The sequence below is a fragment of the Urtica dioica genome, chromosome 8 (genome assembly GCF_054948205.1).
Source record: "Urtica dioica subsp. dioica isolate 48M chromosome 8, U.dioica_male_clone48M_v1_H2, whole genome shotgun sequence".
NCBI lineage: Eukaryota > Viridiplantae > Streptophyta > Magnoliopsida > Rosales > Urticaceae > Urtica > Urtica dioica.
In genome coordinates this window covers 810,420-834,484 of record NC_142763.1, presented here as the reverse complement: position 1 = coordinate 834,484, position 24,065 = coordinate 810,420, and the positions used below count along the sequence as shown (strand labels likewise).

General features: G+C 37.7%; 4 protein-coding genes across 5 annotated transcripts; 2 read left to right on the top strand and 2 right to left on the bottom strand.

Annotated features, from left to right (window-relative positions):
- Positions 1 to 525: 525 nt before the first annotated feature.
- LOC149386955 (TCP-1/cpn60 chaperonin family protein) lies at positions 526 to 4,332 on the bottom strand. The gene is made up of 14 exons (XM_089624765.1): positions 4,199 to 4,332; positions 4,054 to 4,111; positions 3,750 to 3,811; positions 3,588 to 3,660; positions 3,335 to 3,402; positions 3,129 to 3,198; positions 2,911 to 2,979; positions 2,756 to 2,827; positions 2,521 to 2,594; positions 1,690 to 2,352; positions 1,470 to 1,595; positions 1,260 to 1,364; positions 1,116 to 1,190; positions 526 to 1,005 (listed from the first exon to the last, which is right to left on the bottom strand). The coding sequence occupies exons 2-14, from the start codon at positions 4,076 to 4,078 to the stop codon at positions 820 to 822; spliced, it is 1,668 nt and encodes a 555-aa protein (XP_089480891.1). The 5' UTR covers positions 4,079 to 4,111; positions 4,199 to 4,332; the 3' UTR covers positions 526 to 819.
- Positions 4,333 to 4,620: 288 nt separating this feature from the next.
- LOC149386954 (uncharacterized) lies at positions 4,621 to 9,023 on the bottom strand. Its single transcript, XM_089624807.1, has 8 exons — positions 8,600 to 9,023; positions 8,231 to 8,328; positions 8,079 to 8,144; positions 7,335 to 7,998; positions 6,269 to 6,682; positions 5,882 to 5,979; positions 5,707 to 5,772; positions 4,621 to 5,617 (listed from the first exon to the last, which is right to left on the bottom strand). Exons 1-8 carry the CDS (start codon positions 8,989 to 8,991, stop codon positions 4,839 to 4,841), a joined length of 2,577 nt encoding a protein of 858 aa, XP_089480933.1. The 5' UTR covers positions 8,992 to 9,023; the 3' UTR covers positions 4,621 to 4,838.
- Positions 9,024 to 10,743: 1,720 nt separating this feature from the next.
- LOC149386953 (multiple organellar RNA editing factor 1, mitochondrial-like) lies at positions 10,744 to 13,208 on the top strand. Its single transcript, XM_089624245.1, has 5 exons — positions 10,744 to 11,204; positions 11,647 to 11,744; positions 11,842 to 11,907; positions 12,038 to 12,724; positions 13,030 to 13,208. The coding sequence occupies exons 1-4, from the start codon at positions 10,813 to 10,815 to the stop codon at positions 12,718 to 12,720; spliced, it is 1,239 nt and encodes a 412-aa protein (XP_089480371.1). The 5' UTR covers positions 10,744 to 10,812; the 3' UTR covers positions 12,721 to 12,724; positions 13,030 to 13,208.
- An 8,225-nt stretch (positions 13,209 to 21,433) lies between these two features.
- On the top strand, positions 21,434 to 23,683 carry LOC149386952 (uncharacterized). Of its 2 annotated transcripts, XM_089624042.1 has the most exons (3): positions 21,434 to 21,488; positions 22,619 to 23,061; positions 23,380 to 23,683. In XM_089624042.1, the coding sequence occupies exons 1-3, from the start codon at positions 21,449 to 21,451 to the stop codon at positions 23,419 to 23,421; spliced, it is 525 nt and encodes a 174-aa protein (XP_089480168.1). In that variant the 5' UTR covers positions 21,434 to 21,448; the 3' UTR covers positions 23,422 to 23,683. The 2 variants fall into 2 exon arrangements, with proteins under 2 accessions (XP_089480168.1, XP_089480167.1); XM_089624041.1 differs by lacking the exon at positions 21,434 to 21,488 and having other exon boundaries at positions 22,555 to 23,061.
- The last annotated feature ends 382 nt before the right edge of the window (positions 23,684 to 24,065 follow it).

Here is a 24,065-nt window from a genome sequence, read left to right as displayed (position 1 = left end):
CTTGAAAATGATGGTACACACGTTGATTTTAGTTTTGCAGAAGCACATGTATAAATCTCACTTCCGTAGAAATACTTGTTTTCACCGAGAATTTATTCATGGTATGTGTACTTATTTGGAAACATGAATAAATGGGCAAAGTACATTGCTCATAGTATCATACAATATATCTGCATCTTTCTGTGTTCCCATTCTATACATCAATCAATAGGATACCTCAGGTGGGGCCATATTATTTTCTTTCTTCAAGTGAAATGAAATTTCTCGAGGTTAAAAACAAGCAGAACAATTTCTCAGAAAAAAAAAAGCAAAATAACGGAACCCCAAATGGTAATTTTAGAGAATTAATTATACACTTGGACTAAATATCAAATGTCCTTAACATAAACTTTTTAATTTACTAACGGTAGCAATAAAATGCTTCAATAAAAAAAGCTCATGGTCATCACATATACCTACTCCTTTAAACTTACAAAATTTTTGCTTCAGTAACATACATCCATACTCATAAATATACTAATACAATGAACAAAATGAAACCTGATAACCTTACTTCAATGAACACAATCAAACGAGAGACCAAAACGTTGAGAATAGACATCACATGCATTTAAAAGAAGCTGTGGGGACTGAAAGAGAGTACCACCAAAAAAAAAAAAAAAAAACTCAGAAATCCCCTGTCACAAGTATCATCAGATAAAACCCTATCACTACGTTCTCAAGTTTCTCAAAAGAAAAATAATTAAACAAAAAAAAAGCTCACAACAAAACAAGGCAATGCCATATAGAAGAAGAGGTCAAGTTTGTTTAGTTTTTTATTTAGTCGGGAATAATTTGCTCGCCATCAGCGTCGGCTTCGGTTTCGATCTGAGGCTTCGATGGCTGCGAGCCGGGAGGCTGTTTCTTCTTGATACCGCTCACAACATCGTCTATTCTCAGAAGCATACACGCCGCTTCTATGGCCGTCTTAAACGTCTGAGCCTTCACATTGTACGCATCCCATATCTGAATCATATTACAAACACCAAGACTGCTTTTTAGTTCATCGTCCTTCAAATTTATTGACGTCTTTCAATGATATGCTTTCACTTCTGTTGAAAATTTAGTGATCATACCTTGCGTTCTCTCATGTCGGTTATTTGGCCCGTGTTTCCATCTATGCCTGTCCATGCATTTTCACCGTTTGCATGCTGAAAATGAAGTTATTAGAACCACTAGGCTCAACCTAACCAAGCAGCTAAAAATTTCTTATTTCTTACCTTTCCTTGGAGTTCGGTCATGATCCGAATCACGTTGACACCGCAGTTTTGTGCCAATGTCCGTGGAATGGCCTCAAAGGCTATCGCAGCAGCTTCGTAAGGCCACTGTTAGAGCACATATTGCATAGTAGTCGAGAAACAAAATATTATTAGACGATGTTTGCCGTACAATAAGTCTCGATTTTCATTAATTTCGTGTTATTATGTCACCTTCTCAATGCCTTCGATGGACGAGCTCTTCTGCTTCAGAGTAGCAGACACAGTTAGTTCCGTGGCCCCACCTCCCGGCAATAGCTTTGGATTTTTTATTATGTTCCTCGCTACTCCCATAGCGTCCTGCAACCAAACACAAGGTTCAGAAAATTATTATAATAATAATATGGATGAAAAAAAAAATTAAGAAAACATCGGAATTGTGATTTTGTAGTACCTGCAAGTTTCTTTCGACTTCATTCAATAGATCTTTGCTTGCACCTCTTAGTAGTACTGTACAAGCCTTGGGATCTTTGCAATCGACAATGAAACTGAAGTACTCGTCGCCGATCTTCTTAACCTCAAAGAGCCCCGCTCCGGTTCCGATATCAGACTCTTGGAGCTCATCCGGTCGGTTGACAATTACAGCACCACAAGCCTTTGCAATCCTGTTGTTGTCTGTTTTCCTCAACCTCCTGATAGCGCTAATACCGGCTTTGCTCAGGTAATGGCACGCCAAGTCACTCAGACCCTTTTCTGTGATTACCAAGTCTGGTTTGAACTTGATTATTTGTGCACAAAGGCCCTGGATGTAATCTTCTTCCATTTTCAAGAGGACGGCCCAGTCTTCTTCTTTGACCAGTTCTGCGTTCGTTTGATTTTCACCTTTCTTGTATTCAAGCGGACTATCCAGAAGAAGAATACGCGGGTTCACAATTTTTCTCCTCATTTTTCCGGCCGCGACCACGTCTTTGTTGAACATAACCCCATTCAGGACCTTAGAATCCTCCAATTGCCCGCCAGGTAACTTTTCAACCTTGATGTACTTCTTGATGTCCACTTCTCGGATCCCTTGGCCGAGATCGACACCAACAATCGTTGTGGCATCGATTGCTAAATCCTAGTGACATAAAGTTCAGAAGAAATGAGATTGTAACTAGTAAGTTGTAATAACAGGAAACTAAACTATTATATTACCATTTAAACACCAGAACAATAAAAGGGAGACCTAATTTATAAATTATAAACTTATTATTCTCTTTTCTAAAAGGATCCCAGAAACACTTACAGCAATAAGATCTCCGAATTGACTAGTGAACTTTGTGCCTATACAACTCTTAATCAGCGCCAACATTGTTGGACCTGGTAAAAAAGTTGCAGAAATTATTTGCGCAATACAGAAGAAAAGAAAAATTCAAAGTTGCAATATGACTATGACTTTATACATTCTTTTCTATATCTTCAATAAGAGCATTTTTTTTTACAGTCTGTAGTGTTATCGGGATATAGAGAACATGACTTACGGTCTGTAGTGTCAATGGGCATAGCAATTTTGTCAAGAACATCAATCGCATCCTCTAGAGCTTTATAGTAAGCTGAGAGTAAAATGAAACACGCATCACTAACGGCCACGGACCACGAGGGATAAATTGTAGTAGTAAACTCTCATCACAGTTACCTCTACAAATGACTGTCGGATGGAAACTTTTGTCAATAAATGCTTCTGCAACATGGAGCATTTCACCAGCTGCAACAAAGAGTTCGATCCAGATTATCATTACGGAAGAAAAGATCTCATACCATATCATACCAACTTCCCAAATGATCATATCAAGCTGTCAAGAACACCACTGATGCGAGAAAGAAAACACATATCTAGCAATTTGAAATACATACCGAGAACAATAACAGAGGTTGTCCCATCCCCAACTTCTTCATCTTGGGTACGACTAAGTTCAATCATTGACTATCAGCAAGAGAAAAAAGGATAAATTAGAAAAAGAAAACTAGATATACTAATATACATGTTCTAGAAGCTTAGATGAAAATAAAAAGGGAGAAAAAAAAATGTAGTGAGGCAGAGGAAGGTCGATTGACTGTACCTTTGCAGCTGGGTGAGCAAGATCCAATTCTCGCAGAATAGCATTTCCATCATTGGTCACAACGATTCCTGTTTGTAACCAAGGCACAAAATCCTTACAATCCCCAAGCGAAAACCAAGTACAGCCCAAGGGAAAATGGACATACATGTAAAATACGAAGCAAGTTTTTTGGTTTATTTTTTGTAGTTATAATGGGCATAGACAGAATATATGAAGGTACTTCAATGGGAGATTTGCAATGAAATAAACTCACCTCCACTGGCATCCAATAACATTTTCAACATAGCTCTGGGTCCTAAGGTAGTCCGTATAATGTCAGCAACAGCCTAACAAATCCACAAATAACATTAGCAAAATCAACAATAAATCACATAAAAGATTATGAAAATCTTTTGTACCGTTTTAGACAACTTACCTTCGAAGCTTGAATATTAGCATGCTGAACCTTACTTCCAGATTCCCTCTTCAGAGAATCATCTATTCAAACGAGAAAGCAAATAAATCAATTTCGTCTCACTAGTGCATCTTCGAAGACAATAGAGAATCAACTATATAACGAAGTTTAGAGTCCAAAGTAATCCTTATTCCTGTTTATTTTTTCAAAGACTAAAGTCTAAACCTAACACAGTCGGAATCTTCACTGTACCAAACGAAACGACGAGATCCAGATGAGGATCTCCAAACCATAAACAAACGAAAGAAGAAAAGAGTGAGCTTACTGAGAACGACCACCGGTGCGTGCATTTTGAGGTCTGAGAGCGATTCACTCTTCGGTGACTGGGAAATGAGAAACACACAAACGCATAAGCATCGATTTAAACCATAGGTTTTCCGATCGCAGACGAGCATTAAACATACACATACCTAATCGCTCCGATGGAAGAACAAGAAGAAGACAGAGAGAACGAGCGAGAGAGAGTCTGGAAGAGTGTGGTTTTCAGGAGAGAAAAAGTACGGTTTTAGGGTTTGTATTCTTTTTTGGAGGGTTTATTTTCTGAGAGGACCTGTGTATAACTAAATGAGACAGGAACGTCCTAGAGCAATGCACAAAAACGACATCTTTTACACTGTCGTCTCGTTTCGTCTCGTCCAACTAGTTTTTTTTATCAGATCTAAGACAACGATTTTATTCTTTTATATTTTTTCCGCTAGTTTTAGACTACGGATTGAAGATACTTACAAATAAATAATTTAAAACGTTTAGATATTATTATCTTTACCATGACATGATGAGGTATAATTTGCAGATTTAAAGAAGTGAAATAATTTTTTAATTTTTTTTTTTTACCATAATGTATCTAAACATTCTTAATTATCATCAACATGTATACAAACTTAATTCATCAAATTGAATCATTGATTAAAATAAAAAGATGCAAACTACAAAACTTGTACCAACTCAACACCAAAAAAGGAAAGTTAGAAAAAGCTTCAGATAAATATAACAACAAAACTGAACAACATCACAAAACTTTTTTGTGACAAGTATGACATAAATTCCCTATCACGGTCCTCTCCAGTGCCCCGCCGGAGGCCCATTCTCGGGCTGCTGCCCGTTGTTATTATTGTTCTGAGGCTCGCCAGGTGGCGTTGGGCCTTGGACGGGCTGGCCCGCATAATAGCCCGGCCCGGCAGACTCCGGGTACGGCTGTCCCTGATACCACCGCTGCTGATGTGGCGGCCCCACCGTCCCTTGCTGTTGTTGTTGGTGGTGGTACCAATCCTGAGGTGGCGGCGGCGGCGGCGGCCCGTACGGCCCGCCCTGCTGCCCGGGATAGAGATATCCCTGCCCGAACCCCTGGTGCCCGTGCGGAAGCACCACCAGGATCACCTGCGGCGGCGGCGCGGCGTAGCTCCCCGCCCACTCGCCCTGGTGGTAGTAGGGCCCGCTTCCCTGGTGGTGCGGGTGCGGGTGCGGGGGCGGGGCCCACGCTTGCTGGTACGGCGGGGCTCGAGCGAAGGCTTGTTGGAACGGGTAGTTCGGGGCAGGTCTTCGCTCGTAGTAGTAGCTCTGGTTTTGGTGGGCCGGCGGGCCCGCGGGCCCGTGGTTGTTGTAATGGTTTGACGGCTGGTTCGGCTGCGTGAGACCTTGGTGAGTGAACGGAGGAGAGGCTCTCGGTGGTGATTGTTGACCGTCTTGGCTCTGATGGTTTTGTTGTTGTTGTTGTTGTTGCGGTTCGTATTGATTTGATCTCCGAAAATCGTACCTCGGTTCTTCCCAGATTCGCCTCCCTTTTGCGGCGCGCGGTCTGGGAATGATTATCCCGTTGATGTACTTATCGCCTGAAACGGACCGAGAGATTTCGATATCAGATTGAGCGGATATGTATATGTGAAGGAGGTTTAGAGATATGAGCGTAGTAACGACCGACCTCCGTACTCTTTTTTCTCCTTGTCGGCGTAAGAATCGGGGAGAACGAAAACCACTCCCGATTGACCTGTTTGAAAGTCCAAACCACAATTCAAGGTTTTTAAACTTAAAACTAAACTAAACTAATCCAAGAGAAGATAATGAAAGAATAAAAGGGTTGGGTTTGAAAGACTGACCTTGGAACTTCTCTGACTCTACTTCCGTGACTTGAACGTGAAACCCTGTGTAATTCGATGTGCTTGTTGCGTAGATTTTCTTTTTCGCTTCGTCCAAACTTAGTCCAATTCAAAAAAGAAAATACAAAAAATTATTTAGCTCAGAGTTATATGCTTAAGACTTGAAAAGATTTTGATAACTGTAAGTTAGCAATGGTCATTTACTTTAGTCCATGTACTAGATCACATTTACTAGTAAAGAAATGACAAATAGTATATCAAAGAAAACAGCTTTGTATTGGCGAAATCTCCATCTTAGCACTAACAAACCGAAACCAATTGCATAATGGCATCAGATTTCGAAAAAATAAAACTCAGTTGGAGCAATAATTGTTTTTTTAGGATTACCTGATATTCAAGGCCTTGGAACAAGTTTCCTCGTAGAATTGGATCATCTCCTCGGGATTAGGTCTCGGGTCTTTAGGGAAATCGACGACGATGAGCCAGTGATTGAAATCGCAGCCCTCGATCTCGTCGATATCTGGATCGCACGGCGTCATCTCCTCGCCGTCCGGTCGGTCCGGATTCAAGGGTCTCTCCGGCACCAGAGACGTCGAGCTGAGTCGCCGGACCGGATTTCTTTTCCATGGCGGCGAAGAGTTTTGGGGGTTCTGCGGAAGAACGAAGTTAGAAGAAGCAGAAATAGCTGCGACGGAGAGAGGTCGGCGAAGGAGGAGGGACGCGGCGGCGGATTGGTGGCGGAGCAAGAGAGACCTTAGGATCGCCATAACCGTGAGGTTTTTGTGGGGTTTTAGACTCTTATTTTATACACACAGGGGTTTATATGTATTTCCTATTTTTTACTTCGAGTTCGACATTCCTAAAAAAAAAACGAGTTTTCTTAGTTGTGCTATAGCTATCACCCCGAAACAGGAGATGAGTTCTAGTTAAACTTAAAAACAAATAAACAAATCAATTTTTGTTTCGAATTTAAAAGACATTGTTTATTCTGGCCAATTGAATTGACGATGTTAAATTTTAACTATTTACTAAAAAATTGACTATTTTGTTAATAACTTATAAGTTATAACTTAACTATTTCATAAATTAATTAATTTTGAATTACCATTTTATATAATTTTTTTTCAAAAGTATATTAATTTTCTGGTTCTTAGCTTTGTTCCACGCCAAATTAAGGTCCTAAATTCAAACCCACGTAATTAAAAAAACAAAAAACACGCTCGAATGCATTCTTTTTACCATAATTAATGGAGTACATAAGGGTCGCAAAACATGAAAGATACAAATTTGCACATTAAAAATAAGTATAAAACCTTACAGGACATTTTTATTACCCTCCCATATAACGTATGGTACACATAAATTAATTTACTAAGCTAGAAAAAATGAGTATATAAATAATTAAGTGTACATCCCCTTTTGTAGTCCCAACAAAACTACTCAAAGAGCCTTTCAAATTCGAAAGTTCGGTCCGCTCCAATACCACATCGGAAATCCTTGGCCTTGTTCTCGGTATCCACTATTTGGTGGCTGTGCTTGTACATAAGGATTCATATAGTTATCGACAGTCTCGTAGCCTTGACTTTGAACCGGCCTTTCCGGGTACGGATAATCTTGACCCGGCGGACCCAAATAATGTTGCGGTCCTTGCCAATGAGGCTGATAATCGCTCGGTCCCGGTTCATAAGGCGTATAATACCCGGGCTCAGGAGCGTGTGAATATCCCGGGCTTTGTTGGGCTGGCCCGCGATAACCCGGTCCCACGGGCCCATAAGTTTCGGGAACTCCCGGGCCCAGTTGTAGATACGACGGCGGCGGCGGCGGTGGCGGTAACTCTTGATGGTAATTCCGGTGATGATGACAAGGAGCGGAAATTGCGGGTTCATGGTAACTCGGTGGAGCCTCGAAGTTCCTTTCTTCTTGACGAGAAAACACTACTCTCTCTTCACCAAAAACGGCTCGTTGTTGATTTGCTTTCGTTCCTGGCTCTTTGGCGCGTGAAGAGCTTCCAAGCCAATCTGGTAATAGCGCTTTGTCTTTTCTCGGAACTTCTCGGGCCTTTCCGTCCAAAGTCCGGCGTGGTCTCGGAATGATTATGCCGTTTATGTACTTGTCACCTGGCGATTAATCGAATGTCCGTGATCTGAACCTAAACGAAATCAAGTAAAAATACGAATAAACCGACGGTTTATGTTACCTCCGTATTCCTTTTTATCTTTCTCGACGTACGAATCCGGAAGTATGAACGCAACTCCTGGTTTACCTATTTCGAAGAAAATGGTCTTAACAACGCGTAGGAAGTTCAATGTGATCGGTTTTGTGGCTTGTTGTTATGGTTCGAGATGATACCTTTGAACTTCTCAGACTCTTTTTCGGATACCTCGACATGAAAACCTGTGTAGTTCGATGTGCTACAAGCGTATATTTTTTTCTTGGCCTCTTCTAAACTGAACCCAGGAACAACAATCTATTATCAGAATAATTAATCACTCCCCAAGTCTAAGAACTCACAGCATCATGAAGAAATTCACATAAACCCCAAAAAATATTCAACACATTCCCTGACTAGTCATTGTACCGAAACAAATACATCGAGATTGATCCTATGGATTCGAAATAAGATTATATCTATAATATTCAACCACGAGCTAGTCATTACAAACAATCAAGCTTCTAGAGATTATACTCAATCACAGCACATTAGTTGTATATGTGTACCTGAGATTTAAGGCCTTGGAAACGGTTTTCTCGTAGAATCGAATCATGTCCTCGGGGTGAGGCTTAGGATCTTTCGGAAAATCGATGGTTATCAACCAGTGGTTCAAATCGCAACCATCGATCTCGGTGATTCCGAGGTCGCGAGGCTTGAAATCCTCGTACGCGAACTTGTAATCGTCTAAGACGTCGACGTGGTTGAACGAGAAATCCTCGTACAGGCCGTCCGTGTCGCCGCGCTTCGGCTTCGACGACGAGCTCATGTGCCGGGCCGGATTTCGTTTCCACGGCGGCGATGAGAGAGGGTTTGCCGCGGCGGCGAGGGATAAAGAGCGATGGCGGAGGAGGAGAGAGAGAGTAGTTCTCCGGAGAATCAGAGACCTGAGGATCGCCATGACCGAGGGTTTTGGGGATTTTCTTTTCTCGAACCGAGTCAATGTTATATCTGTAATTATGTTTTATTTTCTTTTTGATCCTTACTTTGTTATAAACATATCTTATTGGACCTACTTATTTTATGAGTTTCTCGAATTTGTATTGATTTTTCCTAAACTCTTCCAATTTAGTCCCCAAAGTCATTGAGCTTTTTTCTTATTCACTATCTAAATCATGACATTAATTCAACTATAAAAATTAGTGTTGATTGTTATCTTGCGACATAGATAGGAACGTCGGACGAGCTGAAGAGTCCTCGATCAAAGAACTCGAACGAGCACCATAGGAGATGCCAAGGTAGCGGACTAGAGCGAGAGAAATGACAACTACGCTTCAATGTCGCCGGATTGAAATGACATTTAGCAAAAGTTATGAAAATAAGAAAATGGCATTGAGCAAAATAAGATAAATAAACAAGAGGACAAACAAGCACATGAGACAACATGGTTCACGAGCTCATGGTAATGAAATAAATTTGATCATGCATGTTCATAAAATGTATAAATAAAAGGAAAGAGGTCATATCATTCTTTTATTGTTTAAACAATGTTTGTTGCACTATTCTTAAGTCTAGGTGCAGACAAGAATCTTCTCAATTCGACGAAAAACTCACAATTCGAGTCTTCGACTCACCCACGCACATAGATTGCGTGCGTATAAAGCTACTTGAGAAATAAATGCTTTTCAAATTCTCACTTGCTCAAAACTATTTCTCGATTTCTCTGAATTACTTGTGATATTACAGATGAATAGAATATATATTTGTTACTTAAACTTATAAAAAGAAAGCGGTGCTTTATACACTAACACGTTACAAAGACACAACTAACTAGTGTAACTCAACATGTTCTTTTTTCATTTCTTTCGACGATCTTTCGTATGTTTAGAGCCGGAAAAAATGTACCTTATCGAGAATAAAATGTGATGCTCGAAGAAGATGTTGATACTACCTTGTATATAAATAAAATCAAGATTTTGAAAAACAATTGCGTGAGTAATGTGGGATATCGAAGGTTAGTCTTACAACCACTTAAGTAAAGTAATGGAACTTATCAAAAATACTATTGATGAAGAATATATTTATTTAACCTTGACATTACATTCTATCATATTATGGGTATTCAATTTGTTTTGAGCAATTTATGCGTATTCTACTATTTTATTTTAAAAAAACATATAATTGAAGAGGATCTTCTATTGCATAATTATGTGTACATAGCTCAGATTTTGTACATAATTTGTTTTTGTTGAATGTTAGTTTTATATTTACCAAGGCTCAAATAAAAGTCGTTCTTGATTGCTTTATTTGTATAGTAGTGATTCTACACCTTATTCACTATTTCGTAGCGCGATCCTGAGTTCAAAATGTTTGCGTTGCTGACCTATTTAATTATTATATATTATATGTTGTATTGGTATTTATCTAGTCTACGAGACTCTGTATTTAATAGCTAGTAATGGCGTATAAATAATAACTCAAAATAATAAAGATCAGAATAGTCTCTCTCTCTCTCTCTTTTTTTTTTTTTTTTTATTTATTTATTTATTTATCTGAATGAAAGTCTTCTTACATTATAGTGCTTATCCGTGATTTGTATGAATAAGGAAGACTAATCTGAAATTTCATACAAAGTTTAGGTTAGAAAACAAATAGATCGAAAATAGCCCTTTTCCTTTTTTCTTTTTTTAATCTTCGTTTCCTTATAAATCCTTGAACCCTCGAATTCTCTCTTAAATCTCTGTAAAACCCTAACTCTCATTTCACTCTCAAGTGATCAGCCATGGCGATGTGCTCTATACGCCTCCGCCGCGCCGTCACCACCACGACCTCCACGATCCGGCGTCTGTCCGGCGCCGCCGCGATCTCGCCGCCAAGTCCTTCTTCCTCTTCTCCTCACTGCTCCAACAAGCCCTCGTCCGTACAGTATCAGCTCCGGCGAGCCTCGGAGTTTATGCTCTTCCAGTCTCGCGCGTTCCGAGGCTCGACCACGTCGCTCCTCGCGGCTCGCGGATTCGAAGGCGGAGACGAGATCGGACCGGACACGATTCTGTTCGAGGGCTGCGATTACAACCACTGGCTCATCGTCATGGATTTTCCCAAGGACAATAAGCCCAGCTCCGAAGAGATGGTTCGGACCTACGAGGAGACTTGTGCCAAGGGCTTGAACATCAGGTCTAGGCTTTATCTCTCATCTCTCTGTTTCTCAGCGGTTTTTTTTTTCTCTTTCTTTCCTTTATAGAGATATTTGTGTCTTATGCTCAGAGTAACCTGTGAAGTATTGTCTTATTGATTTGTCTCTATTGATTGAGTCACCCAGTGGTCTTTGATTTGAGCTGATATAAAATGGCCACAAACAAAAATTGGCTTTGTGCCTTAGTTTCTATAGTTCTTCAGGAAATGCTGTGCGTGTAATTATGTGTCTTAAAATTTACATTCTGTCTTGACTGGAAATGAAGGTTTGCTAAAATGGTGAGCTTTATGTTCTTTTGGACATGAATGTATTTAGGCACACACTTCTATATGTAGATTCTTTTGTCTCTCCGCTTAACACAGGTCGTGCTTTAGTAGATTTCGGAGTTATATATCCTGACTATAACCAGTTTCATTCTTTCAGCATAGAAGAAGCGAAACAGAAAATGTATGCTTGTAGCACTACCACATACACTGGTTTCCAAGCTGTGATGACCGAAGAAGAGTCGGAGAAGTTCAATGGTATTGTCTTATAGCACTATGTTTTCTTTTCTTTTCGTTATACACAACAATAAAGCAGCCATGACGCTTTCTCTTTCGCATTTTGGTGTAAAAACAGGTCTCCCCGGAGTAATTTTCGTACTCCCTGACTCTTACATCGACCCACAAAACAAGGAATACGGAGGTATATTTTCAAACACCAACACACCGTTTTGTTAATGAACTATCTGTTCTAAGCCACCTCTTGCGATAAATCCACGGATCATATAGATTATACGGCTCGATGACATGACTGTGTATCAAATGAACATCAGGGGATAAATACATGAACGGGACAATCATACCGAGACCGCCCCCGATTCAGTACGGAAGACAGACCGGAAGGTACCGAGACCAGCCGAGATACGACCGGCCGAGAGGACCAATGCCGAACCAGGATGTGAATCCCCAGCACGGCCAAGCGGGCCCGGGTTACGGACCCCCCAGGCCCAATCCGCAGGGCCCGAACCCGATGTACGGAGCGCCTCCGAACCAACAGGGAAATCCCCAGTACGCTCCTCAGTACAGACCTCCTCCGCCACCTCAGCAGCCGAGTTATCCGCCACCTCAGCAGAATTATCCTCCGCCCGGTGGGCCCGGGATTCCTTACCAGCAAGGACGTGGCGGTCCGCCGCCGCCGCCGCCACCTCAGTACCCGGGGAACTACAGTCAGGGAGGGCCTGGGAACAACTATAACCAGGGCGGGCCTGGGAACTATAACCCGGGCGGGCCCGGGAATTATAATCAGGGTGGGCCCGGAAATTACTATCCCCCGCAGGGAGATCAGAGGAATTACGGTGCACCACCACCGCCGCCGCAGGGAGATCAGAGGAGTTACGGAGCGCCGCCGCCACCGCCACCGGCTTCGAGCCAGCAAGGCGGGTTTCGGGAAGAAGGGAATTATGGACAAGGATCGGGCGGTGGGTATCAAGGTCAAGGTGGTTTCGGCAGAAATTGACCAAGTAAGACCATTTTGTTTTGCTCGCCTTCTTTTTGAGTCACAATATAGTGATCTGGAAGATTACATCCGTGTCTATGTGCTAATTGTTGTATGATTAGAGAATCTGTTTTATCCTCGCATGTAAGAATCGGACAATGAAAAGGTGATACGATTTTGGCTCGTTGTCTCAGTTTAATTGAGTTCTTTGAACAGGTTTCTTGAATTGAAAATTGGAGATTGCTTAGAATGATAAATGGGAGTCTCAAATACAATGAGTTTACATGTTATGCAATATTTGATAGCAATTTTGGTTGCTATTTTGTGTAGGTAAGATAGATGTGATGAGACAAGATGTTTGTTCGGAGTTGGATGACAAAAGGACTTTTCACTGAAGATGAAGATATGATGTCTGTACTATTTATCTTTTCACTGAAAAAAGTTTGGAATCTTAGAAATTGTGTTATACTAGATTAGTACATATGTGCTTGAAGAAGAATTCCTCTTAACTTCTGGATTTTATTGTGAACTTATGATCAGGAATTTTCTGGTTTGTCAAAGAAAAAATGGATAAAAAATATTCTCTCTTCTTTTTTTTAGTATTTTTGTCCAAATTATAATTTTGGTAGAAAATGAGAAAAATGTTATGAAATTCTCTATTATTTGATCTTTGTGTAGGGTTTTTTTTTTTTTTTTTTTTTTTTTTTTTTTTTTTTTTTTTTTTTTTTTTTTTTTTTATGGCTGTTGTTGAGAGAAAGACCTTTATTTGTAGTTGAATGTCTCTTTGTTTTTAAACAAATCTTATGCCTTAGTAATTAGTATACATAACAATGGAAATATGTTTTTTTTTATTAATATTTATTATTTTTAATGTTTTTATTATTGCTATTTTAGAATAATGCAGCAAGCCTACGGTTTTTCATTACTTTCAAGAGCTCATTGATCAAAAGAAGTCAACATTTTTATATTGTTAAATGAAATTTTTTGCTTCTATATACTAAATTATTTAGATGATTATATGAGGTTTTCAAAGTCTAAAAAACAAATGATTAAGAGCTGAAAAAAAGAAAAGAAAAGAAAAGGTGAAGAGAAATACAACAAAAAGACTTCTTCTGTTTGTGCTAAAATTTTATTTGTATTATAAGACCGTGTTACGATTTTAACTCATAATATATTTTGACTGTGTTGTTTTAAATTTTTATATATTTAAATATTATTATAAAGACTTTTTTCACGTGTCGGTCCAAAGACCCGAATAAGTCGAGCCCCTCTGGTTGCTTCAACAATAATACTAAAATCTTATGAATGATTTAAATTTCTACACCAGATGAATAATGTTGGACATATAATCAGCATATAGTGAAATTAAAGAACTTAATCTAAAATTATATTCTTAGAATATTGTTTTCAATGTAAAATTTGGTGTAATACTATGTTAGAGAAATTAAAATTTGGTGTTAATATAAAGTGAAATATAAAATCAGTAGTTTTAAACCAGCCGACAACTTTTAAAGTTACCCACATTATGTTATTTTCTTGAAATAGAGTATTTTGTTAATAGCATAAAAGCGATATTTAATACAATAAATTACAAAATCTGTTATGTATTACAAGTGAGCAACTCTTAGTAAGTAATAACATACACGTAATGCACGTTTTGCATGACCAATGAACTCACGAACGAGTTCAGTAGTATCCAAATTTAAATATAAAAAAAAAAAAAACGGAGAAGAAAATACACGAATTTTGGTCGTACAGTTTCGTGTATGACAAACAAACAACCATAAACGGGCCGAGAAAGAGGGGTTGACCAAATAATCGAAAAAAGTCGTCTTATGTTGACTAATTATCGACCGTAACCGAGGTTACTCCGCGTGCTATCATGAGTTTGAAGCTCGTACCTCGGAAGTGGTGGGCTTCTTGAAGTAAAATGATTCTGTCTCCGACTTGGAGACCCGAGTAGCGAACGAACATCTTCCATTCGCGGGACTGAAGAGTAGGTTTTTTGTACCGTCCGTTCCTCCGAGTGCACCGAAACTCCCAAAACATTCCGTTTGAATCGACCACTCTAAACGCGTCTTCGTTCCTCCCACTCTTGAACATCGGACTCAAGAGGTCCATCCATTTTTCGGGAACCGTCAAGCGCACTAGATCTCCTCCCACAAGAACCTTTGAGTATTCATAGTTCTCCATTTTGCTTTCTCTAATACAAATATATTAATTGATATGGATAGATCGAGCTATAGAAGGTATGTGAGCTTAATTTCTTTTATAAATACCAATGTTCTTTGTAAATAGAGTCTTTTGTGATTTGTCAAGGCACACCGTTATCCGAATGAAGCAATATGCCCATATTTGACTTTCACGTGCGCATGATATGTGACGTGGCCTTTTTTTGATTGTCTTGTTAACTCTTATAACTATTCCGTACAACTCAGCGCCAGCTCAGCAAAGTGAAAGAGTCTGTATTCCAGATTTGTACCTTTTGAAATATCAAATATATTTTTCAGTTTAATATAAATTACATATATTTCCAACAAAAATATGTTATATTATAAATACCACTATTTTCGTTTATTTTTTACAAAAAAACAAATTGAACTACCCAAAATACCCTTAATGAAATAACTTTTTTATTTTCTATTTTATATATAAAGAAAATTAAATTAATTTTTTTTTTATAAAAAGTTAAGGATTTTTTTTATAACGAGAAGTTTTGATTTTTTTTTAATAAAACAGTAAATAAATATTTATTTTATTAAGAGTTTTTTGGTGAATTCAAATTATTTTTTTTGTAAAAAATAAACGAAAAGGGTGGTATTTACAATATAACATATTTTTAAGGGAGATATATGCTATTTATATTAAACTGAATGGATATGTCTGATATTTTTTATAATTAAATGTATAAATCGCGTATTTTAATTAAGGGTAAACTAGCAACGTAGCGATTTTGAAACATGGTTTTTGGAATCTAGCCAACGTTTGGTAAATTTTGCAATCTAGCCATTTACTGAAATTTACGGATATAAAATACCTAATTTACCCTTTTTATTATACTTACTTGATCAAAACACTAGCCCACGTTTGACCGGTTTGAATTGTATACAACCAATTAATTTCAAATTTTTTCGCAATTAATTGGATATTTAGCTAATTTAATAGGAGATTCGGTGATGTAATTAAAAGAGAAAATTTAATGCAATAAATGCACAAAAAATTTACCATAATTAACAGTAATTAACAAATCAGCGGAGATTAACAAACATTTACACTGTATTTGCTTACACGGCTATAATTTCAGCAATTTAATTTCAACTTTTTGAATTCATAATAGGAGATTCGGTGATATAATTAAAAGGGAAAGGAAATATTTATTTTATTGAATAAAGTCAAATAAGATAATGAATACATGTAATTATGATAAAATCCCGTTCAAAATTAGAAAATAAATTTGGAAAACAAAAATACCGTATTAAATGCGTATTAAAGGAAAGGAAAGAAATCGGCTCTACCTGCACATATGTAAATTTACCATAATTAACAGAAATTAACAAAGCTACGGAGATTAACAAAAATTTACGAACATTTACACTGTATTTGCTTACACGCCTATAATGTTCATTAAAGAAAAAAACGCTCAATAACCAACTTTGCCAAATATAGAATTTTTTTTAAAATTCGAAATATAAACCGAATATAACAAATTCGGCTACAAAACCAAGTTTCAAAACGTGGGTAGTATTTTTGAAACCAAACCAATGCTAATATAGTAAATACCATCTTACATAAATATGACACGTCATCAAATTTGGCTAGATTCGAAAATTAAACGAAACGTTGGCTATATTACAATTGCAACGTTTGATGTGGCTTAGATCGACTAATTTTTCTTTAATTAAACAGAATGAATATTGTTGATATTTTTCTAATTATAAATATATTATAATTAGAAACAATGTAAGTAGTCACTCATGCTGGGATTTCGGTACGAAAATTAGTATAAGGAAGATTACTATTTGCTTTTTTGTGTACTCTTACGGAAGTATCATTTATGTAGTTAATGATATCGGAATGAACTCTTTTAATAACGTTTTGAAAGTATCAGAAAGCATTGCTCTTATCAGTAGTTGAAAGGGACCATCAATATCTTCGTTCTATTTCCGTATATATAACAAGTCTCTCTCCTCGGAAATGATAATATAATTAACCAATATTTTTAGCATACATAATTTCTAGCAATACCATACGTAGTGCGCGTATAAATCAATGGCATTCGGCTCATATAAAAGAAAAAAAATAATTCACACAAAGCACGCAGCATGCTTTCGTTGGAGTCTATGTTGTACGCGGATGTAGATTAGCTTGCAAAGAATGATTAATATGAATATTATTATCATTAGCAATAAGATCAAATGAGTAGTTTGCCTCGGCCATACAGGTAGTAGACAAACTTGTCTGAACGCTTCTCAAGCACCTGAGAATTATTTGGACTTTGTTACAAGATTATTCTATTTATTTTTCAATTAATTATTAGTCCGTGTACAAAAAAAAAAAAAAAACTGTATGCGTGTCGAACAGATTGTTTGTGATCGTGTGTGCGTTCATGATGTTTGTAAATAAAATGTAACATAAGAAAAAGTGGCGTGGGAGAAAAGATATGATTTTATGTTTTAGGATTAAATAAAGTGCATTTATATAAGGGTAACTGATTTGGTCCCACACAAATAGGGACATGTTCTAAATTATCTAAGGGTTTTTTTTTTTTTTTTTTTTTTTTTTTTCATGTATGATATGTAGATTGAATAATTTCCTAATTATGCCAATGTCGGCAATGCATAAGCGAGGTAAGCATTCGATTTAATAAGCAAGTTTTGGACGCTATTCAATTTTACTATATATATATGATATAATATTAGTTTTTTTTTAAGACAGCTTTGCTGCGTGAGGATTGAACTCACGACCTCCACACAGGAGGTGGTGTGAAATTACCACTAGGCTATCCTAGGTACCACAAGTATAATATTAGTTCTAGAACTCTATTTTATTTGTTAAGTGTTGTCATTATAAGAATTAATGACATTCTCTCTCCTTAAAAAATGCTAAAGATAAAACCTGGAGTTTCCTATCTAATAGTAGTGATCGCCGCTCCTCTTTTGGGTGTCGGACGCCGCCGCTGATCTGCCAGAGGTGAGTCGAACTCGGGGGGAGCACTTGTTTTACATATTTTTTTTTTTATTTCCTCAAGTCTATTTCTCTTTTGATTGTTCTGTTTCTACGTTCTCTATTTGAACAGTGTGCTCCGACGGTCATCTCTTTCATCTGAGTCGGAGATTCACATCCTTGTTTTTATTTATAGATCGACTGGCTGTGTGGCTTCTTCGTCTCCCTTTCTGGTACGACCAATGATTTTGCGACTGGTTGCTTTGTTGGGTCTCTGCGGTGGCGCTCATCGGTTATGGTGGAAGGCATGGCCTTTCAACAATCCTCAGCGATATTGGTGGTGGGGTCCGACTCCGAGGTTTTGCTCCAAGCCTTGGTGGGCTCTCTACGATGGCAATCGATTTCGAGCATCTTTTTTATTGTGTCTCACATAATAGAGGTCGTGAGTGCCGTGGTCGACGATCCAATCTAGTTTTATGCCAATGGCGGTGGCAGGGATAGCAGGGATGAAGAAGGTAGCGTTGGTGTGACTAATAAGTGCAATTCATTCACACTTATCAATGATTTTCGAGATTGAATCAAGACTTATTCGTGAGATTTTTATGTTATTTTTATATTTTTTTAGTGAATTTTCAGGTTGTTAATCCATAGAGAACACTTGAAGATTAATATAATAATTTTGAAGTGATTCAAAGATTTTCGGACAAGTTCGAGAAAAACAAGAAATTTAGCGCATTATTGTGCACAATTTAGAGATTCATAATTGACGATTTTCTCTTAGCTTTCCAAAACATGTTTGCTTGCAAAAATCGGAGTTTGGAGCAAGAAGTTACGACCATTTCAACGGCGCACCGCGCCAGTGCAATTTTTCTAAATGGCGCAACACACCACACAATTGGCGCGGCGTGCCACGTCGCAGACCATCAATTTTTCCTCCGCTTTTTGACATGCTTTTGAACCTTAGATCAAATCCAGGGGTCCAGAAGGCTCCAAAAAACACCCGTACACTTTGGATTTATATTCATTTGGGTCTAGACTTGATTTGGGGGAGTACATAGAGAAAACCTAGAGCTAAGAAGGCTTTAAGAGAGAAGAAGAAGCCATTGAAAGAGAATAAGCTTTTGGAGAGAATAAGATGAGGAAGGAGAAGAGCTTGTGACACTCTCTCTAATTAAATTCCTCATCAACATCAATCCTATAGTTTTATCTTCCTATCTGTTACTCTCTTTATTTGTTTCTCTTGAACTCTACTGGTTTTTCATTAATTTCTTGTTTGATTCTTAATTAGTTGATTTGAGATAACTGTAGTTGATCTTGATTGAGACTTGGATTTGATTGTTGTTATTGAATGACTATGTCTCTCTTTGTGTTTATGCTCTTGCTCATTTCTATATTACTTTGTTTAATCATAATTATGGGTGGCTAAATACATAGGAGGAGTGCAATGTAGTTGAATGAATTGATTCAGTTACTATTATTCTAGGTTTGTGCTTAGTTGTCGTTTGTCTGTGGTAATCAAGAAAATTGGGGTGGTTAATATCATTACTTGACTTAGCTAACTAGGTAGTGAATCTCTAGATCTGATTAGACATCGAGAGGTGATAATCGAGTGTACTTAACCCGTCCTCTAGCCCTATAAAAAGACTAGGGGATTTTTGTAATTGTTTGAAATTCCGCAACAAATACAATTGTTTGTTTAATATGATCGAAGCCGAGAGGTGTAAATTCGTCAAACAATTATGCATGTTTCTACTCGAGATAGATTCATAGGTATTCAAGAGAGAATTAAACTAGGTTTACCAAAATAATTTATGTCACTAGAATCCTTAGAACTGACCAAATCGAGGAACCCATGAAGTCGTACCTTCGCTCTTCGAACGAATCTTGTTTTATTGCTTTTGATTCATTTTGTGCATTTTAATTTCACCACTAAAAAACCATCAAACCACCACTTTTTACATCTTTTCAACTCATATATTATCTATTTAGTTTGCATTAAAAAATAGACAAGATCCTCGTGGGATCGATATCCGTGCTCATGCACACTTTATTACTTGACGACACGTGCGCTTGCGTCGTGTGAGTTTACATCATTAAAGAAATCTTCCATAGTGACGTGCGTTGGTGTCTTTGAGGGGATGTCGGTCATCATCATCGGGGATGGAGTGGTGCGGCATCAATCCTCAGTTATCCTCTTTTATTCTTGTTTGCCTGGATTCAAGTTCAGTTTGTTTATGGGTTGTTTGTGTCACTATTGTTTTGTGTTTTTTCTGTTTTCGATTGGAGATGGATTAACCATATTCCACTGTCCCGTTTTAATCTTTCTATTAGAGTTTTATCTATACATACTGAAGAATCGTCTTCTTCATGGTCATCAGATTGTGGTTGTGAGTTTTTCAGCCAATAAAGCACTCGAATTTTAATGTGCGTTATATCATTCTCGTTGTCGGAAGTATGCACAACTTGAGCGAACACATGTACTTAATGTTAGATTTATTCCGGTCTAAGTATGTGTCGTGTCAAAGATGTTATTCACTTGTATCCCTGAGCGTTTTACCCTTATTCTAATGGAAAATTTCGTGCATTTTAAAAAAAAAAGCATTAATGACAATTTTTTTTATCTTTCAACTATGGCCCCATTAACAGGTTACACCCTAAAAGAAAAAAAATTGTATTTTCAATCATTTTTATAGTTAACTTTTCACCTACAGTCCTTTTCTTACGTTTGGCGTTAAAATAGGCAGATAATTGCCACATGCCTATAACTTACATGGCAAAAGTGGGTATAATGGTAAATTTGGTTTTAAAATGTAAAAAAAAGTCCTCTCTCTCTTAAAATAACACACGAGCAAAGAAAAAAAAATTTCATCAATTCTCTTATCGATCACACACACACACGCGCGCGCATACACACACACACATTAAGACAATTTTACTACTAGTGGGGATTGAACTCACGATTTTCATTTTGGAAGTGGTATGGAATTACCAACTAAGTTATGCTATGAACGGATTACATAATTTCATCTTCTAAATCTAAATATAATCCCTTTCTTCTTCTCGCAATATGTTTCAAAATCTGTGCAAATATCATTAATAATGTAAATTTACACAAAAAAAAATACAAAATGTGTTAAATTATAGATATACAGTAAATAACACACGTATACTACCGCAAATACCAAAAAGACCGTAGTTAATTACTATTTTTATTTTACTCACGAATCCATTATATTTATCATCATTCTGATGTTATTATTAGTAATAAACTAAATATAATTCATTGCTGATATGTAAATATAATATATTAGCGTTATTTATAATAATTTAATATTTGCTGAAATGCCCCTCATGTCATGATATAAGTATAACTTTAACTTTTGGCAGTTTAATTACCCGGTTACAACTTACAACATATGCGGAAATTTGTAACCGGTATTGAAAAGTGGAATTGTGAAGCCCAATTCGATTTGGCCCGGGTTCGATGATAAGATCCGGTTTGGGTCGCACAAGAGTTGCCCAAACCAGAGGCTCGGTTCTTGGTTGAAGAAACTACTTGCCGGTGAGACCATAGCCGTCAGAGACTATGGGTTCCGATTCCGAATCCGATACCGTTGGCCGTTACAGTAAGTATTTTCCCTGTTCCCTTTGTTTGATTTATTTTTTTGTTATTATTATGTTTGCATTATTTGAACAATAAATAATTTGTATATTAGCTACTGAATTGAGGTTAATCAAATTGTGGAAATATTAGCTACATCTTGGTGTGAGGTTCTATCTAAAATCAAACTTGGTAATTAGAGTGGTAATATACAAATCTTATAAAGAGCACATGATTGTAATACCCAGTCGATGTGGGACTATCCTGATACATCCCGTCTCGCTCTGATACCATCTTAAAGGTGTGGGGTTCCATCTAAAACTAAGTTTGATAATTAGAGGAGTAACCCACAAGTTTTATAAATAGCCAAGGATCGTAATATCCGGTCGATGTGGGACTATCCGAATAGCACAAGGCTTTGGGTGGGGATTTCCAAATGTTTTATTTCTCTGATTTTTATTTGTATTATTAAGACTAGTTCTTGGTAGAGGCCAAGTTGTCTTTTGATGGCTTCTGTATGGCCTTCTTAATGACGAATTTAGTGCCAAAATGAGCGTTATGTTAACATTTTTGGATTTAGTGCTAAAATGAGCGTTATATCGGCCAAAATCAAAGCAAAGCATTCAGGGGGAATCTCCTCCTCCCAAAGAGGCTCACACTTTTTATTTATTTATTTATTTATATATGTGGATTCTTACACCTCCGCGCTTAAAACGACCGCGATTTTTCATTTGGCTCGTAAGTTATTGTGCGTACAATAGGAGATTGCTAGGAATGATAAATAAGAGTCTCAAATACAATTTGTTTACCTGTTACGCAATATTTAAGAACTATATTGGTTGCTGTTTTGAGCAAGTAAGATATGATGAAACAAGATGAATGTTCGGAGAGTTGTATGATTATAGGACTTTTCAGTGAAGATAAAGATATGAGCTTAAATATCTGTACTATTTATATTTTCTGTTTGGAGAAAAAAGTTAGGAAACTTTGACATTCATATTAGATCAGTACATATATACTTCACATAGCGTTCTTGTACTTATCTGACATTTGGTTTTGATAGTTGAATGAATCTATGATCAGGAAATATATATGTCTTGTCATCCATGCTCTCTCGCCTAATTAGTGCAAATAATATTTGCATCCACATTTTAGTCCCAGACCTCCTCCGCCACCTCAGCAGCCGAGTTATCCGCCACCTCAGCAGAATTATCCTCCGCCCGGTGGGCCCGGGATTCCTTACCAGCAGGGTCGTGGAGGTCCGCCGCCGCCGCCACCTCAGTACCCGGGAAACTATAGTCAGGGAGGGCCTGGGAACAACTATAACCAGGGCGGGCCTGGGAACTATAACCCGGGCGGGCCCGGGAGTTATAATCAGGGTGGGCCCGGAAATTACTATCCCCCGCAGGGAGATCAGAGGAATTACGGTGCACCACCGCCGCCGCCACAGGGAGATCAGAGGAGTTACGGAGCGCCGCTGCCGCCGCCGCCGCCACCGGCTTCGAGCCAGCAAGGCGGGTTTCGGGAAGAAGGGAATTATGGACAAGGATCGGGCGGTGGGTATCAAGGTCAAGGTGGTTTCGGCAGAAATTGACCAAGTAAGACCATTTTGTTTTGCTCGCCTTCTTTTGAGTCACAATATAGTGATCTGGAAGATTACATCCGTGTCTATGTGCTAATTGTTGTATGATTAGAGAATCTGTTTCATCCTCGAAAATATTAAATGCCATTTGAAGTGCAGTTTCGCTTGTAAGAATCGGACAAAGAAAAGGTGATATGATTTTGGCTCGTTATCTCTGTTTCATTGAAAGGCAAAATAGGACATTCGCTTGGAATGATGAATAAGAGTCTTCAACACAATTAGTTTACATGTTATGCAGTATTTTTATAATAATATTGGTTGCTGTTTTGTGCAGGTAAGATATAAGGAAACAAGATGTTTGTTCGGAGTTGTATGACAAAGGACTTTTCGGTGAAGATGAAGATATGAGCTCAAATGTTTGTACTATTTATTTTATTTTCTTTATTTTCGGAAAAAAGAGTTTGGAATGTCATGTTAGATCAGTACATAAGGACTTCAAAAAATGTTGGGTTTCATCGTCGAATCTACGATCAGGAACACTGTTTTGTATTAGAATATCACCCCTTATGACCCCATGAGGCCATAACGTCAATTGCGACTAAATTATTTTAATATTGTGAAGACATTTTACACTTGAATACGGTTAAAAAAAATTAAAAAATCTCCTTTAGGATCTCTTACACGATTCACACACGAAGTGCTTCATCGTAATAACTGTTTCAATCGCTTATCTACTTAGCAATTGCTTCAGGATACATCGATCTTTTTTTTTTCTTTTCTTTTTTATTCAATCTGAGATTTCGTCAGAGAAGAAGATGAAAACGAAGAGAGGCTTTCTGAGAGAATTTGGGGAAAGTTTCAGAAAGAATATTTTTCATTGAAAAAGAATGAAAAAATACATTTGAGTTTAAAAACAAACTTAACCCGCCGAGTCTAATCAAACGACATAAAGAAATAAACGACAATAAAAAAACTAAAAGACTGAAAGAAAAAACTTGCGCTGAGAAAACAATTCAGCAA

Coding starts and splice junctions, on each gene's coding strand:
- LOC149386955 (XM_089624765.1), bottom strand. CDS start 4,078: ATGCACGCACCGGTGGTCGTTCTCA. Junction 3,661..3,749: donor CTAATATTCAAGCTTCGAAG/GTAAGTTGTCTA, acceptor TGGATTTGTTAG/GCTGTTGCTGACATTATACG. Junction 1,596..1,689: donor AAGTCGAAAGAAACTTGCAG/GTACTACAAAAT, acceptor GTTTGGTTGCAG/GACGCTATGGGAGTAGCGAG.
- LOC149386954 (XM_089624807.1), bottom strand. CDS start 8,991: ATGGCGATCCTCAGGTCTCTGATTCTCCGGAGAACTACTCTCTCTCTC. Junction 5,773..5,881: donor AGAGTCAGAGAAGTTCCAAG/GTCAGTCTTTCA, acceptor ACTTTCAAACAG/GTCAATCGGGAGTGGTTTTC. Junction 5,618..5,706: donor GGAGAAAAAAGAGTACGGAG/GTCGGTCGTTAC, acceptor GGTCCGTTTCAG/GCGATAAGTACATCAACGGG.
- LOC149386953 (XM_089624245.1), top strand. CDS start 10,813: ATGGCGATGTGCTCTATACGCCTCCGCCGCGCCGTCACCACCACGACC. Junction 11,205..11,646: donor GCCAAGGGCTTGAACATCAG/GTCTAGGCTTTA, acceptor TCATTCTTTCAG/CATAGAAGAAGCGAAACAGA. Junction 11,745..11,841: donor AGAGTCGGAGAAGTTCAATG/GTATTGTCTTAT, acceptor GTGTAAAAACAG/GTCTCCCCGGAGTAATTTTC.
- LOC149386952 (XM_089624041.1), top strand. CDS start 22,570: ATGCTCTCTCGCCTAATTAGTGCAAATAATATTTGCATCCACATTTTA. Junction 23,062..23,379: donor TTTCGGCAGAAATTGACCAA/GTAAGACCATTT, acceptor TGTTTTGTGCAG/GTAAGATATAAGGAAACAAG.